This window comes from Myzus persicae, unplaced genomic scaffold (assembly GCF_001856785.1).
Source record: "Myzus persicae strain clone G006 unplaced genomic scaffold, MPER_G0061.0, whole genome shotgun sequence".
NCBI lineage: Eukaryota > Metazoa > Arthropoda > Insecta > Hemiptera > Aphididae > Myzus > Myzus persicae.
The window spans coordinates 571,146-588,681 of NW_019104344.1; the positions used below are offsets into that span (position 1 = coordinate 571,146).

The following is a 17,536-nucleotide window of genomic DNA, read 5'->3' on the forward strand; positions in this document are numbered from 1 at the left end:
AAATGTGCTTCATTGGTTATAGATGCAATTATTATTATTATTAAATATACGGGATATAACCCTTTAATACAATTACACATATATAATTATGATCTAAAATTAAATGTGCTTTCATAAATTTCAGTATTATAAAATATCTCCATTACAGTCTTGATATAAATTGTTTTTACTTCAAATTATGCTGTGTTAGATGGTTCAGTCTCATTAAAAATGTACACTTTATAGAAGTGTATACATAAAATGGAAATATAATTTTTTCAAGAACATTCATTTGAAATATTTCAGTATAAACTATAAGGTAACCTTGGCACACTTATCAAATGTTAACACCAAAGTAATGTTCATTTTGTGCTAGTTAAATATAATATAAACAGCATTCAACAATTATTATTAAAAAAAAAATAATAATTTACAGTTCTTGAATAGTTCAAGCACAATAACAAAGATACAAGCAGTATTCATTTGAGCAAAATAATATATTATTATGGAATAATAAAATTAAATACATATTTATAAATTCGTTGGTTTTGAGATCAGAAATCAAGAGATTTCATGTTACAATGAAGTGGATTCTGTGTTGCTAACTTTACAGATAACAAAAATAAAAATTTGAAATTTAAAAAAAATGTACAAATTATTTTTTAAGCACTCAATCAGATCAATTAACAAAGAAAATAAGAAAATAGCACAATAAAAACTAACAAAAAAACACCAAATATATATCTAATATAGTAAAACATTTTTTTAATAGCCTTAAATCACATTCAGACCAAAGCAACATATGCTGGAAACATGCGTTTTTTTATTAGTAATTTTCATAAGCCGCATTTTATTTAAACACCTGTTGACAATTGGTCTGGTCTTAATGTGTTTTCAAACTATACTTGTGACCTATACAGTAAAACAATGATCCTAAATAAAAATAATCATTAAGATTTTGGGCAGCATATTATTTTTATGAAAATCGCGATCATCTGAGATGAGCAAATTTGAGTGGATACTCTGATGGCATACTTGAAAACTGGATTTTCTGGACATCTAAATCCACTATTAAAAACTAAGAAACCCATTATTTTTACAGGCTAGTATAGGTAAACTCAATAAGTATATCAATCAAATTCTATTGTCTTGTAAATGAGAAAAGTTTAGCACTAAGTGGTCATAGAGTTTAAAGCATTGATTTTTAACCGTTATAGTAGGTACTATATTAATTTAGCAATTAATTTTAAAAAAAAAGTTAATATATTGAGGGAAACATAATAAAATAAAGTCTTCAAATTGGTTATTTGCCCGACCACCATTATTTTTATCAAAACAATTTAGATTTCCGACGTCATACTGTGTACCAATTTAACTAAGAATACATAACAATATTCTACCTAATATTATAAAAAATCATTAAATAAAAATTTTTTCCATTAAGGTCAATAATAAGTTTCATCGCTGTAGCTCCTCCTTCTTCCTTCGTGGTCCTGCTTCTGTATCTAACATCCACGGCTATAGATAATCTATAGAAGTATAGACTGTAGCCATGCTTACGACAGTGTTAATAAATATAAACATAATATATTTTTTTTTCAATCACCTGACTTAGAAGTAGATATGCAATTTTTAACTATAAAAATATACTCTATGCAAACGAAATAGATTTTTTAACAATGCCAACACTGACTAGTAACTAATAACAAATATGAGTCGTAAAACATTATAAATTATTTTCATCAGGAAAGTTTATGTTTTAAAATAACATAAGTACAAATTTTAAGGGACAAAAATACAGTTGTAATGTATCCAATGCTAGTCCAAAATATGTTATCACTCATACTTACATCCTTGAGAACTAATTCTGGAGAGCCATTATAACAATAAATCTACAAAAAAAAATTATATTTCTATGATTAATAATTATGTCCACACTTTATCCTAAATGAATAGCAAAATATTAAATTATATTAAACTTAATTTGGTTGTGTCAAAAATACAATATAATAATTTCAATTGAAAAAAATTATTATAGATTTTTTGGAACATGGAATAATTTTTAGTTGTTCAATGTATTGAACTACGTCATTGGCGCCCATAGGTAACATTTTAGGACGGGTCAAAATAAAAAATGTTGGTAATAAGGTAATATTGTGGTAATATTTATTGAGCTACATGTTCTTAATATTTTTTTCCAGAGGGGGGGGGAAGTGCCCTGTATTCCCCCCCCCCCCCCCCCCCCAATGGGCGCCCATGAACTACGTATTCCCATATTTTTAGGATTCTACAACAAAGTTTACTGATGGTTTCTCATAGAATACGTAGAAAGGTTAAAACACTTAATTACTACTGATTGTTAAAGAACTAAAATATGCAGCACACAATAAATTTAAAAAGTGCATGGCAGTGTTTTAAAAATAGTAAATTCAAAAAAAATCTAAAATTATATATCAATTAATTGACCCTTCAAAGTAATAAAAACTGATAATAAAATGTAATTTAATATGCATAGGAGATATGATTAATCTCTAAAATTCTATCCTATTTTAGAGTTGATCAGTATAGTATTTTATTATTTGCATAATGCGCATATAACTGATTGAGCGAGTTATTATCAGCGTAAGCGTGTAACATTCTTTAGATTTGCCAATTTATTTTATGCTTTGATCAATTTTTTTTTTTTAATATAATTGATACGTTTGTGAACATCTAACTTACTTCTGGACATGGCAACGCAGATCTTTTGAAACCATATATAGCATGTAAAATACCTTGCATTGAATGTTTCAACACGGAAACATCATAAATCCAACTATATATTTTTGGTGTGTCATTGATACGTAACATAATGCCCGCAAATATTGTCATAGGTAAAATAATTGAAGATATAACAATAGTATTTATCTACAATCAAAATGGTATACATGATTTTTTAAGGATTTATTTTAAATGTCAATTTAAAATATAAAAATTAACTTACAAGAAAATTCTTAAACAAAATTGCGACCAACATGCCTGTTGCTTGAGACATTAGGCCGGTCACAATCAACATTAAAAAAACCATTAAAAATCTGAATAATTCAAATGGTTGCCCAGTCATTAAATAAATTACAATACAAAATAGTCCCGTGGATATAATCTAAAACAAATAAAAATATAATGTTTTATACGTTATAAAATTGCCAGATGCCTCCACACTTCATGCTGTGTCTTTTTAGGAATGCTAAATATGTAATATGTTTGTAACAAAATTCCACGACTAAATATTTTATGTGAAGACTGAAGGCACCTTTAATAATTATTGTTTACCCACAATGGGAACTACAGAAAAAAAAATATTAATGTTTAGACTATGTTTGTATATTTTTAAAATTGATAATGTTTTATGATTCACAATGACTATCCCTGAGATATTCTTAAATGATTTAATCGTCTAATATCAATAGTTTAAAATGTATTTATTTTTAATTTTAGTTTTCTTAAATTGAGTACATTTAGTAAAGATTTATATTTGATAACAAATAATAACAATTTGTGTGAAATATAAAATTTTTGTAATTATGGAATTATACTATTATAGTAATTATTTATTATTTGAAAAATAAATGATGTAATTGTTTTAAATTTTTTTCTTCTTACTAAACACTAGTTTGTTATTATTATTTTTTTTTTTACGTTTAATGTATTACATTACAATTATGATACAGAATACTCAAATAACCATACAAAATTAAAAAAAACCTTTAACGAAATAGATTTTTCTTTAATTAATGCCTATTACTCGTTCAACAATACTAATTGTAAGTATACAGTATGTAAACGGCAATGTACATTATGATAAAATATACAGACATGCAGTTCATTGCCTTTCCAAATTAAAATGTTTGTTAAAATGTATAATAGTACAAAATTGTATTCTAATAGTTAATATACATAAAATAATGATTTACAAAACCTGTAAAGGTAGATCCATTAACGTCACACACGTGTAATATGAACGAAGTGAATACCATTGGTTGAAATACTCCAATCTCATAAGTAACAACTCCATTGGAACTAAAATATAAATAATATTATACATAGAAAATGTAATTATTTATGCATTATAAAGTAATTTAACTCACATTTTATAGACATTGAGTAGGCCGATAAGTAAACAATGGCCATCATACTGAAGTATAACATTATTACATTATCCCGTGTGAACAAACCACTTTTGCCAATATTTAAATATACTGAACCAAATAGAAAACTCATCAAAAGAGGTACAAATATTCTTACTCTGATGAAGTCCTATAAAAGTATAAAAAATATATATGATTTAATTTAATTGTGTATGATGTACACAGTATATAGGTATAGAGACATCAATCAAAATATATTATTTAATTAATAGCTAAATTAATACCGAAATTTAATCATTTAATTTATTCTTTAGCCTTTTTGTCTAGAATACCTCTTATTAAAGATGTAAAATACAAACACTGTCTCTAGATGAGATGATTAATGTTCTACTAATAAGTATTCGTAGTTCATTGAAAAACTTTGAGATGCATTTATGTCGAGAATAATTAGAACGATGGTTTGGCGTTTGAACACACGCTATGCATAAAATAATATATTAATTAATATTAATATATGATAAAATAACTATACAATATTTCTTTGCTCACAGTTTTCAATGCTTTTGTCATTATTCCAGTCATTTGATTTTCCATTATTAATATATTTGACAAGTGTTTCGTTGTGATCACCATATTCTCCAGAACTTACTTCAATAACTAGTTAGAAATCAAGTTAAAAAATAAAAACAGAGTAAATAATATTGTTGCACACAGTGAGAAATATTAGAACAACAGGAAAATTTAACATACTGAAATCTGCAGGATTATGATGTAAGGGACACTGGAGACCAACAGATGATAAATAACTTATAAGACTTGATGACTGTCCACGATAAATGCACTGACCCGTGGGTGATAATATGTATAATGCATTAAACATTTCCAATTGAGAGGCAGATGCCTGATGAATAGTGCATATAATTGTCTTACCACAATTGGCTAGGTCTCTTAGCATGGATACCACATAATTTGCGGATACCACATCTAAACCTCTAAACGACATAAAGTATAATTTTAATTTACATCAATAACTAACAGTAGGTACTAGTATTTACGTGGTTGGTTCATCAAAAAACATCACTTTTGGATTACGAATTAATTCCACAGCAATAGACAGTCGACGACGCTCGCCCCCAGATAATTTTCCTGCCAAAGTGTTTTCTTTTTCCGACAACTTCAAATTATCCAATATTCTTTTGATCTGCAAAAAAATAAACATTATCACTCATATAAAAAAAAGCAAATTTTACCTTAAGCTAAGCATAAGTTATAAAAAACAAATTAAGTACCGAAGTAAGTCTTAACTTTAGTAACCTATAATCACAAATATATATGCTAATTCTTATTTATTAATATTATTAACTTCAAAATCTTATTCTATCTTGTTAGGTACCTAGTTATATATTTGTCTATTTCATTTATACGTTTTCTAATTTCTATAGTTTAAATTATTAACTCCGTATATTTAGTAATACGCCAAAGTAAAATAATTTTAATTTCTTACTAAGATTTTGTGGTAGACATCAAGTTGAACGGTACAGTTTCTCAGTTTAGAAGCTATTTCCATTGATTCTAATACAGTAAGGTGAGGTTGTAAATTATCGTCTTGCATTATATAGCTCAGTTGTTTCATAAATTGTTTTCGATTACGAGGCTGTCCGTTAATAATTATATCTCCTTTGTAACCACATGTTCTATGAACAATTTAAATAAATAATTAATGTAAATACCTAATACTTGATAAATAAATAATAGATTTTTTCATCATACTTATAACCAGAAATGAAATTCAACAGCGAAGACTTCCCAGATCCAGAACATCCGATTATGGCACATGCTTGTTTCTTATGGAATGTGCCGCTGACATTTCTTAAAATCCGTTTTTTCTCTGGAACAAACACGTTAATTGTTTTAATGTATGTTTATTTTGATGGGAAATCGACCTCTGGCATTCAAACTATGGTTGACAAACTGATCACAGATAAGGTCATATACATCACAAAATAGAGAAAATGTCTAGATACTAAGGTAGTATTACCATTGGGGCCAGGGCGTGCTCACGGGGGTAGATGAGGATGTCATATCACCTCCCCCCTCCCTTTGGCATATTTTTGTAATATAAAATATATGATAGAGCAATTAATGTATTAATTGGGGGGTGATACAACCCTCCAATTTTTTTACTAAAAATAATTTAAATTACTGTCGAAAAATTAAAAGATTCAGTGAACCTAAAATTGGTCAGATTAAAAGGTTTTTAATTTTGGATAATTGAATAATTATTTATTTCGTGATTTTATTGTTCAGCACTACCGCGTCTATCGGTGTGTAATTAAATGTAATTATTGTTCTGCTATAATAATATTATGCAACAATTAATGTTCGTGATTATAATAATTAGTATTGTACAGTTTTAGACGACATCGTCCAGAAGACTGAAGGACCTTGGGACAGCGTCGGCCAATACCGTGAGTATTGTTGACGTCAATACCGCCTTGAATATTTTTCTTAGAATTTGATAACTACGTTTAATTGTCCACGCATTAACCGGTAAACATCACACCCTAAACAATAACATGGTATGCGGATAATGTCTCGGAAATCTATAGGTATTGTCCAACACCGTCGCCCACGACACTGCCCTCGACTTGTAAAATTACAACACAATAATCGTGTGAAGGTTCTTATATTATTATTTCGACGTTTATGTCTCTCGTCTCCGCGGTCTGTACCTACCTGGACCGAATATCCTGCCCGGCGTCCAGACGGTCACCGAGTACGACACGTCCGAAAACTGCACGTCGATCCCTCCGGCGTCCGCCACCAACTCGTCACGTTCGTCCATGCCAAGCGGCAAGCACCGGCCGTCGACTGCCGCACTCACCACTCACCGGTCGGCAGTCACCACTGAGGCACTGACCAGCACGCCAATCACCGGTCGCAGTTGAGGAGTCGAGTAGTCGACCGAAACTGAGCTACCGAATCGGACGCCGTCGCGCGCTCGCGCGGATACTCGCTACGTATCGTCGCCGTTGTTATTATTATTATTCAAAATGATATGTTGCGCGCGCACGACGAAATAAAATTCGTTTTAAATGTTGACATGTGCGTGCGTACGAAAAAATTATCGGATACGAGAGAAAAAACAAAACAGTAATTATATCTGTTGCGACTCGGTACTTACGAGCATTACAACGCGAATCATTATTATTACCTACTGCGAGCACGAGCAAGGCCGATTTTCAGTTTCTCCGGTTTCTCGTGTGTTCCGTCGGTGACCAGTGGTTATTATATTAAAATATAATTGTTATTATCATCGGCCTGTAATTGTACGACGGCGTGGGCGGGAGGCGGTTGTCGTCGTCGTCGTGTTTGTGGCTAGGTGGGTGGTTGGGTGGGTGAAGGACGGACTATACCCGCGATGTAACACGCGGCTGCCGATATTATGATAGAGCGCGATGAGATGCGGAAATGTGCGTCGCGGCTCTTTTTATAGCATCGAAAACGCCGTCCAAGGTCGGAATGCGCGACACTCCGATCGTAGTACTTGGAGTACTTTAATATTATCACAAAATATTAAAATAATGATTAAAAAACAATCTGTACCTATAAATAAGCTTCCAGAAATATTTTGATTTATAATGATTATGAAATATTTTGTAACGATTTATTTTTAAAAGTTGAAATGCTCCGCTTCCATCTATTGATTTTGCCCTGAGGGATGAGATTGTGTGAGCTTGTATAACCTGTTTAATGTTTTTCTTATTATTAAATATACCTATATATATATTTTAACATGGACCAATTTTTCGAAAGTTATTAGTATTTTCATGAAATTTATGGAGTGTTCTGTACTTCTCCGGGTCGTTGTAAGAAATAATTAGAAATATTATAATTATAACAAATTATAAAATGTTACAGATTATACTGATTAGCGATGACAACCTAATATCATTTTTAAATCCCCTTAATTCATATTTCATATTGTATAGCATACAGAATGTAGATAGCTACCCTAGTACCCTATCATAAATTTTCTTAAGATAAGCCTATTAGCTATTAATTATTGTCATAGACAATGGACTATTGGACATTTGGACTTATTAATCAATAATCTTAGTAGTTAACACCTCTGCACAATAAATCTATATGAGCGGTTAGGATGGTTGTTACATATAAAAAACAGTTAAAAGTTAAAACGACTTAAAAGAATTAAAAACTTGTAGTTATTAAAATTAAAATATAGTTTTTTTTATTATTTATCCCTAAGCTGATTTAAGTAATTTGTTTCCGCATTTTTTTTTTTTTGCTTCTAACAAAAAAAGTAATAACGTACCTAATAAAAAGGTTGATAGTTTTTAGGGTAGTTTTTTCCTATAGAATAGTCAATAGGTATAAGGTAGTAAATAATATTGTACAGAATACAGATGTGTCAAGTATATATAATTTATGAACAGTACAGTAAACATCACGACCTAATTTATACTGATATGCAACAAAAAAACGTATCTCATTTAAATATACATCAAAACCGAAACCTAGAGGAAAACACGCATTAAAAAATATGAAAACAGTGAAATACAAATAAATAATTAATATTATTTCTATAGTAGGTAATGCCTACCTACAATCGATGTGGAATAAACATTCTCATGGCAGCTGGTGATTTTATAATATTTATACGTCATAAGCATAGATAACTATTATTTTAAAATAAAAAGACAAATATTGTTTAAATAAGTAACTAAGAGTTTTCATAAATTATTTAAAGAAGAGAAAAAAAACAAAAAATGTTTCAAGGTAACAGGAATCGATCCCTCATTGCCGTGTTTCTGAATAATGATTTTTTTTTTTAATAATACGTAATAGATATTAAATGTTAGACCTAGTTAACTTGTAAACCTATAGTTGAAACATCGGGCCCAATAGTTAAAACAGTTAAATGTTACACATAGAACTATAAACTATAATAGTTACATAATGTTTGCACTATATAATACTATATATTATATAATATATCATATATGTCACTATCTATATGATTGATTATTGTCTATTGCAGTATTGTATATTTGCATTTAAAATCTACTGGTAAATTTCATAATTTTATATTTCCATTTTGCACTTATTTTTGAGCGAATAAACGTCATGTAGGCACTGGCGGTGCCAGGAATTTTATCTTGGGAAGGCCCATTGGTGGCCTTTGAAAATTTGGTAGAGCCAAAAAAAGTCCCAATCCGTGACTTACACACTATTGTAAAGATTGTGTAGCATATACTAAGTATTCACATAATTATTGGTTTTTATTTTAATTGATAATAAATATCATAGGTATGGGTATATAGGTATATGTATATTATTTAATATTTAGGCGTTAGATATCATTTTCAACAAACTTACATTAAAAATGTGTAGGTATGCTTTATTATAAATTTAAAGAATTTTTTTCTCTTGTGATTAGGCTGCCGAGGGGGGCCAAGGGGTGGCCAAGACAAATTTAGGGGGCCGTGCCCCCCCCCAGGCCTCCTGGCGCTGCCACTGCATGTAGGAACTACATGATGGACACGGGCACATGGATATATTATATTCGCTGTTTTTCTAGGCACTTTCGATTTCTTATTCTATGCCACAGACATGCATTGTAATTTGTAAGCTCTATAGGTTAGGTTAGGTTAGCATCGTATGATAGCATCATTGTTGGCAAAATGGTAAAAACAAACAAAACTGACTTGTTCCTTGAAGGACTTTCAAAGTTGCAACTGGTGAACTAGAATTAATATTCGATCCTAATTCCTATATTCTATAATAACCACCTAGGTCCAATCCCGCGCGTCGAAGCAACGTTTACTTATTTATCTATCAATAACCGTTGATATTAATCATTTATGTAGATTGCCGAGTAATTTCTATGATATTAATATTTAATATTCAATAAATATTTGATATCTGCACGTCTTATAATATTTATTATAGAAAAACGTTCTATAGTAGACCACATGTTATTATCTGTTCAATATTTAAATAATTAAGTTGTATAACAATGTGTCAATGTACCTATAATCTAACTTAATTCGTAGTCCGTTGTTAACTACAGCAGTATAATGAGTAATGACAATAACAACTCGAGAACGTCCTCCAAATATTAATCGTCGTCGTGACGCATATTGTATTTTATTGACTAATTTATAATTGATACTGTATAACTTTTTTTTTATCACACGAAGGAAACAGACAGCGTGAACTGTTGCCAAATATAGGCAATAGCTGCAGACACGTACTTTATTTCCAAGATAAAACCAAATTGAATTAGTAATAATGAGTTTAATAAAATATACTACGTAGCAAATAGATTTAAAAGTGAATGAGCTTCAATATTTCTGGTTAACAATTTCCAGAGCTGAGGTCGGGATAATATAGGTACTGAATATTATTATAATTTACGGTATATTATTATAGGAATTGGAATTAGAATAAATTTGTAGGTATACCTAAATATATTTTATAGTTGAAACAACCACGATTTAAGACATCTAACTATTCCTTATATATTATAATATTATAGCCATATGCCCATATAGGTAGGTAGATACAAATATAATAATAAACCAATATAATAGGAAGGTAATCTGCTATGTTTATGAGCACTGAGTAGTGGTGTAGCTAGGAGATGAGTTTGGGTGCTTCATCCCCCCCCCCCCCATTTACATTTTTCCCCTCCTAAATGTTTCATATTTATATTATTTATACGAATACGAAAACTGTCGTAACTGGGTTTAATGTATACTCAAGACTTCAACCCCCTTAACTATTTCATATAATTATGGCTACGTCACTGATAAGTACTCTAATAAGTACTTTATTGTTCTATTACTTCAGTTGCTTGCAATTCACAAATCTAATAATTATATGTATTAATATTGAAGATGATTGTTATAAATTTAATGTTGTGGACTATCATGGTCATTCACGTTCTATTGTTGAATTGATGCATTAAAGCACGAAAACGGAAATACACCAATAAATCACAGAATAAATAAATGAACAAAATATATCAGACATCCGTGTTATCAGAACGAAACAGCTGTCAACCCGATCTTGATAATACCATTGAACTTTAGAAACTATAGAGAGCTTTAATAATAGGCTCTCTACGTTGAACTATAAATGTACATGGCACTCTTGAAAAAGGTAACAGACATCGTAATACTTACTTTATCGTCCAGTACTCGCTATCGTGGCCAGTCGAGAAAGAGTAAGACTTTGTCTAGGCTGAAGAGATCTCACCCTCGAGCATCCAGTACTCGTTATCGTGGTCAGTTGCTCGAGAGTAAATAGACCTTAGAGTTAAATGGTGTAAATCCTATTGGTCCTAGTTTAATTATTCTGTTATTGTGGTCACCTCAAGGAGAACTTAAATAAACTCTTACAGCAGGTGTTGGCAATTACTCGTTTGGCGGTTTTAAATCATTCAATACTTCCAGTACAGTGATCCATTCGATACCAAAAGAATAGCAGAACCACGGTACTCACTTGCCAATTTCCTGTAAATTATTGTGAAATGTAGCAAAGTTTGAGATTTTTTAAACAAAAATAATATAATAGTATCACTTTTTTTATTAATTAAATATTTTATTTAAATACATAAATATACAGTTTTGTTAAATCGTACACTAATATATAATAAAATAAAATAATTTATCTACCAACTTTAAGCACGTCATGCTTGTGTTGGTGGTAGAGAGACAAATTAGCACATTATATATATTTTAATTATATAACAACTTAAAATAAAATAACATATTATGAACAATTTGTATACAATTGAACACAAATAAAAATACACATACAAATATAGAAAACTTATTACAAATGTTAATAAATGAAACAGTAGAAATATAATTCCCTTTTCAAGTATACTGAAAAAATCCACAATTGAAATTTTTTTATGGTTGTAGTTATACCACAAGGCACAGTTTATCAGATTATCTGTGGTTATACGATTCCCGTCCGTATACAAAATCTTTTTTTTTTTTTATTTATAGGTATTAGGTCGTAGTTTTTTGGACCTAGATAGTCTGTATATAACAACAATCTTTTTTTTGTAGAAGTTGTAGTGATCTAGACGGATCCCAGGGGGGGGGCTAACTAAGGGCCCAAACCCTCCACAGTCCATAGACATATTAATTCCCAATTTGTTTTAGTAATTCTACAGACCCTGATAGTACTATATTTCATATTACATGTTTGTCTGATAATATAGACAATATAGTATATTATTATACGTACCATTCTGGGGTGCACAAACTAATATAGTATACTATCTCAGTTCATGGTGTATCGTCATTCCAATATTGTAATTTTACATTAACAAAAAATTGTGCCCCCCCCCCTCAGATCTTTGCTCTGGATCCCGTGCCTGAGTCTAGGTGCATTTTGATTAAGTCCCCCCCCCCTAAACCAAATTTGTATATTGCCTGAAATAGTGCTTAACAATTTTTGCAAAATTTGCATTGGTAGAAACGATCTTAATTTATAAAAGCTAAACGATGATAAACGCATACGCATCTTTATATTATTTACATGTAAGTTTCATTTCATATTTTCATAAAAATGTTAAGCCCAAGTATCTAATACTACTACTATACTAGAGAGTAGAGACTCTATTTATGTTTTCTGATATATTGAGGTATTTCAACAATCCAAATTATCATCAATACGAAATTCTAAGTTATCAACATTTTTATCATCCTTAATAATTGTAAAATTTGTTTTGTTATACCTGTAGTTGACAGATAGTTTTTTGTAATTTAAGTACTTTATTACTTTTTTAAGATATTGTAAAGCTTTCAAGCGGACTTCATTCTGTGTAACACCTGAAAACAATAGGCAAGTGTTATCAGCGTATGTTACTATTTGACCATCAATTTTCATGTCACATATTGAATTCACATTTAAAATAAACAATAATAAAAAATGGACCCATAACTGTATCCCGTGGAGGCGTGGAACCCCACAAGTAATCACCACACTTGTAATCTCATCACCTGTGATATACTGATATCATTAATTTGGAATATTTGTTTCTGTTATTCAGATACCTTCTAAGTTCTGAATCAATTTAAAATAATGTTTTTATAATCAAAATTCGGTAAAATGTTGACTTTATCAATATCATGATGATTAACTGTATCAAACGTTTTTGCTAGATCAAGAAAAATTGAAGTAACCTTTTTATTATTATCAAGTGTGTTGTATATGAATTTACTAGCACTATACAAGAAACTTTCAGTTCCCCACCCTGATCTAAAACCAATATGACTCAGGCACGGATCCAGAACAAAGATCTGGGAGGGGGCCCAACAATTTTTTTACAACACAAATACAATTATAATAAATTATTATCCTTTATTCTTAATTTAACAATATTCTGTTATAATAGTATGCATCAATGTGATAAATAAAATAATATTTTTATATTAAATAACAAAGTCTAAACGCTTTTTTACATTGTCACTTTTTCCAAATCTGTCAATTATTTGCAATTATGGTCAATGCTTATTTCAACTTCCCTATGAACATTAAGTAAACATAACGAAGTTAGGCGATCCTTTTGCATTCTAGAGCGTAGCCAGGTTTTTACCCGTCTCAGCTAGGGTAGAGAAACTTGTGATTTTAAATATAGTAATATCAGGATCTGTAGAATTATAAAAAAATATGTATATGTCTTATGTCTGTGGGGGGCCTGGGCCCCTAGCCCCCCCCCCCTGTATCCGTCCCTGATATGACTATTGGACAACAATTTATTACTTTCTATTTCCAAAATTTTATAATCTATATTCTATCATTTATTATTTTTTTCAAACATTTTCAACAAAATAATGAAAATATGGACATCCTTGTTATCGGAACGAAACAGCTGTTAACCCGACATTGATAACACGCGCTGCTCTATGTGCCGGCCCGGCCGGGAGGTCTACCACTAATAAGTGATAACTGATAACGTATCTATGGTGTATTGAACAATGCTCGATTAAACCGCAGAATATAATAGTAATATAATAGGTAGTAAACATTATAGTATTATTATTATGCTACTTCCGTGACGGTCACAGTTGTAGTTGTAAATCGTAGGCCGCCGCCGCCGCCGCAGCAGCACCAATAGTCAACAATAGCAATAAATAGGTAGGCTCGACTATAATTGTACCACCTACTTATCGATAATAATAATTCAATACACAATAATATTTACTGTTTGGTTCGCGGCGGACGGATAACGTAACAGTCGACCCAACTGCGCATACACAAAAATCACAGTCCCATCCGATCGTTGTTTCCTCGCCGACGATTATACAAGAGCTCGAAGACTCGCGTAGTCGTGTGATCGAGCTATGAACGACGACGGCAGTCGACAGGCAAAGCTCGAGGATCTGGACATCACCAAACAGGAATTGGACAGCATAGGTGAGGCGTTGAAGAATGAACAGTTCCGCAAACTGCTGTGCGAGTATGTAGACGAGATCAACGACCCGGAAAACCGAGCGCAGTACGAGCGGGAGATAGAACAGTACGAACTGGAACGCGGCACTAGAGTGACATTCGTGCGCCCTCAGCCCGGGTACGTGGTGAAGACGAGCGCCAACGGCGTGCGAAAGGTGTTCATCAACGTGTGCTGTTGCGATGTGCTGCAGAAGCCGACCAGCCATCCGGGCAGTGGCGGTGACCATTGGTCTCTGCCACACTGCCTGTCACCAGTGCGCGAGGACTACGACAAGGCCCATAAGCCGTGCGACGTGTACGATGTGGTATTTCATCCAGACGCTCTCAAGTTGACCACGCATGGCAAGAGTCTGAAAGATATGGTTGAAGACACGGCACTCAGTATGGTCGAGAAGAACAACAATGTAGTGTTGGACAAGGCTAATCTCAAGTATCCAAAAATTGCATTCAAAGGTGTTGCTCGGTCGTTGGTCATACGTAAGCCGATTAAGGATTTCCAGCCGTCTGCCGAACTCCAGTCCGCTGAATTACCTGGGTGTCCTTATAAGCCACCAGTTGAACGACCAGTTCAACATCATGACCTGGGTGCGTTGAAACAAAAATCACTGTTTACTGTTCCTAAGTACATCATTAAATATCGAAACGACATTGACATTCAAGAACATGGATATAATATGCATTGTAAAATGAATGCAGTTATACCAAAAGAGTTAATTATTGAAATTAACTTACCGCTTTTGGACTCTACGGCCAATGTAGAACTTGATGTGCTCCCTAAGACATTGAACTTAGTTTGTCATAAGCCTTCAAAGTATAAACTTGATATCAATTTGCCTTATTGCGTACTAGAAAATGAAGGTAATGCTACGTTCGATCAAAGTACTAAAAAGCTAATTATACGCCTTCCAGTTTTGCGGTCAGAGCCATCTCTAGAGTATGTAAAAAACCTTGTTAGTGAGGTTGAAATGTCAAAAGATGAAAATGGTCATGACTTCGATATTGCAAATAGTAATTTAGATGCGGTTGTGCTCAATAGTGAAGTTAACAATGACGTCCAAGATTGTAATAATATGGATGTTAATAAAGCTATAGTCACTAATGGTCATGACAATGTGAACACAAATGATCTTAAGGACAAAACTGTGTTTAATAGCTGTAATAATAGTAATATTACTGAAAATAATGTACACTATATCCTGCCAGAACACGAATTTATTTTTGAAAATAAATGTTTTCTTACACTCAATGTAAAAAACGTTGATCCGACATCGATTGATGTGATAGTTATTAAGGACAAAAATTTGATCTCCGGCAAATTCCATTCCATTGGTTCGGGATTTTTTCCCATATGGTTTGCTTTTTGCTTAAAAATTCCATCCGAATCGAGCTTATTAAAGTCTGATGTTAATGTATTACCTTCTGATAAAAATGTTATACTACATTTTTCCATACATTCTAAACCAGACAACAATCAATATTGCTATGGACTTGACCAAGATAACTTAAAAATTCAGTGTATTAAAATGGAAACATTAAAAGAAAACTCAAAACCCTTAACCAATGGTGCTACAATTCATCTGAATGACAGTGATGATGATGATGATGATGATGATGATGACGATGATGTATTTGACGATAGTAAAGAAGAGGATGAATTAAATAATGAAAAACCACAGAGCATCAAGAAGAATGATGACAATTATCGGTGCAAAGATAAAAATGGTAAGACAACCAAGGAAAAAAGAAAAAAAAAGAAGGGAAAGAAGATTCAAAAATCAAATGCCATACCAATAGCTGTTGCCGGCGGCTTACCAGAAGCCAGAAAAACAATAGATTTCATTCCCGGCTCGTTACCAATTGAATTTAATAACGTCAGACCAACAATTGTAAGTGATTATGCTATGAATGAATAATATTGTAATTTTTTTCTTCTAAATTTACAAGTATTTAAATTAATATTTTTTTTTATTCTTTTTAATAGCGTGGAATCTTAAAAAAAAGAGCCTTGTCTGAATGTAGTACCATAGATGATTCAAATTTGTCTTCTCAAATATACAGTTCATCTGTGGACAACGTGGACACTGAAAGTTCAGATGTACTGGGGTCAAGTATGAATGATTTTAATTCAAAAAAAACTGTTCGTTTTAATGATCATGTCATCGAAAAACTGATTAAGTATGCATTATAAAATTTCATAAATATTTAAATGGTATTTCTTACAACATTTTCAATTTTCAGTTTCAATATAAGCATAGCGGCACAAGCAAAAAAACACAGACAACGTCAGCAGCGTAAACGCAATATACGAGAATATAATACTCCTAGTGAAAGCGAAGCGTCTGAAGCTGAAGACAGAGCATACGGACCACTAAATGTGGTTTCAGAAAGCGATGTGACTAGCGTGTCAGAAAGCAGTGCTGGTGAAATGTCTGATGACAATAGTAATAGTACACCAACTATGAAATCGTCAAAAGTTCCAGTTGTAGCTGACTCTAAGAAAGACCATAAACGCCGCAAGAGTAAATCAGCTAGGAAAAACGCTTCACTTGCGAAACAGGCATCAACCAACAACTTGATTTTTCCTATTGAATATTGAGCAATACCGAACATCAGACCTCTTTTTTATTACTTAATAAAATCATTGAATCATAATATGTTAAACATTTATTTATTAAATTACTGTTTGGTTTATTAGAGGTTTCTTTGGGTGCGTAGTGTGATTTATTTTTATTTTAGAAACATATATTACACATAGATTTTATTTGTAAATTATTATCGTCTTGTTCGTTTTTTTCACCAACATTGATTGATTTTATATTTTGTAAACTGTTGCAGTGATTTTGTATTGAAATATACGTGTCCATGTTAAAACCAAAATGCTTGTTGGATTTTATTTGTTTTTTTGTGATTTTTTCAATGATACTTACTGTTAT

At 31.6% G+C, this 17,536-nt stretch overlaps 2 protein-coding genes across 3 annotated transcripts; one reads left to right on the plus strand and one right to left on the minus strand.

Annotated features, from left to right (window-relative positions):
* Window positions 1-457: 457 nt before the first annotated feature.
* Window positions 458-6,951, minus strand: LOC111041367 (ATP-binding cassette sub-family G member 4-like). 2 transcript variants are annotated; one of them, XM_022325618.1, is made up of 12 exons: window positions 6,843-6,951; window positions 5,877-5,994; window positions 5,611-5,800; window positions 5,162-5,307; window positions 4,857-5,098; window positions 4,656-4,763; window positions 4,466-4,584; window positions 4,107-4,275; window positions 3,938-4,038; window positions 2,963-3,121; window positions 2,701-2,886; window positions 458-1,871 (listed from the first exon to the last, which is right to left on the minus strand). In XM_022325618.1, exons 1-12 carry the CDS (start codon window positions 6,949-6,951, stop codon window positions 1,722-1,724), a joined length of 1,797 nt encoding a protein of 598 aa, XP_022181310.1. In that variant the 3' UTR covers window positions 458-1,721. The 2 variants fall into 2 exon arrangements, with proteins under 2 accessions (XP_022181310.1, XP_022181311.1); XM_022325619.1 differs by lacking the exon at window positions 6,843-6,951 and adding an exon at window positions 6,145-6,354.
* Window positions 6,952-14,108: 7,157 nt separating this feature from the next.
* On the plus strand, window positions 14,109-17,480 carry LOC111041339 (protein kintoun). Its single transcript, XM_022325568.1, has 3 exons — window positions 14,109-16,489; window positions 16,585-16,778; window positions 16,842-17,480. Exons 1-3 carry the CDS (start codon window positions 14,495-14,497, stop codon window positions 17,197-17,199), a joined length of 2,547 nt encoding a protein of 848 aa, XP_022181260.1. The 5' UTR covers window positions 14,109-14,494; the 3' UTR covers window positions 17,200-17,480.
* The last annotated feature ends 56 nt before the right edge of the window (window positions 17,481-17,536 follow it).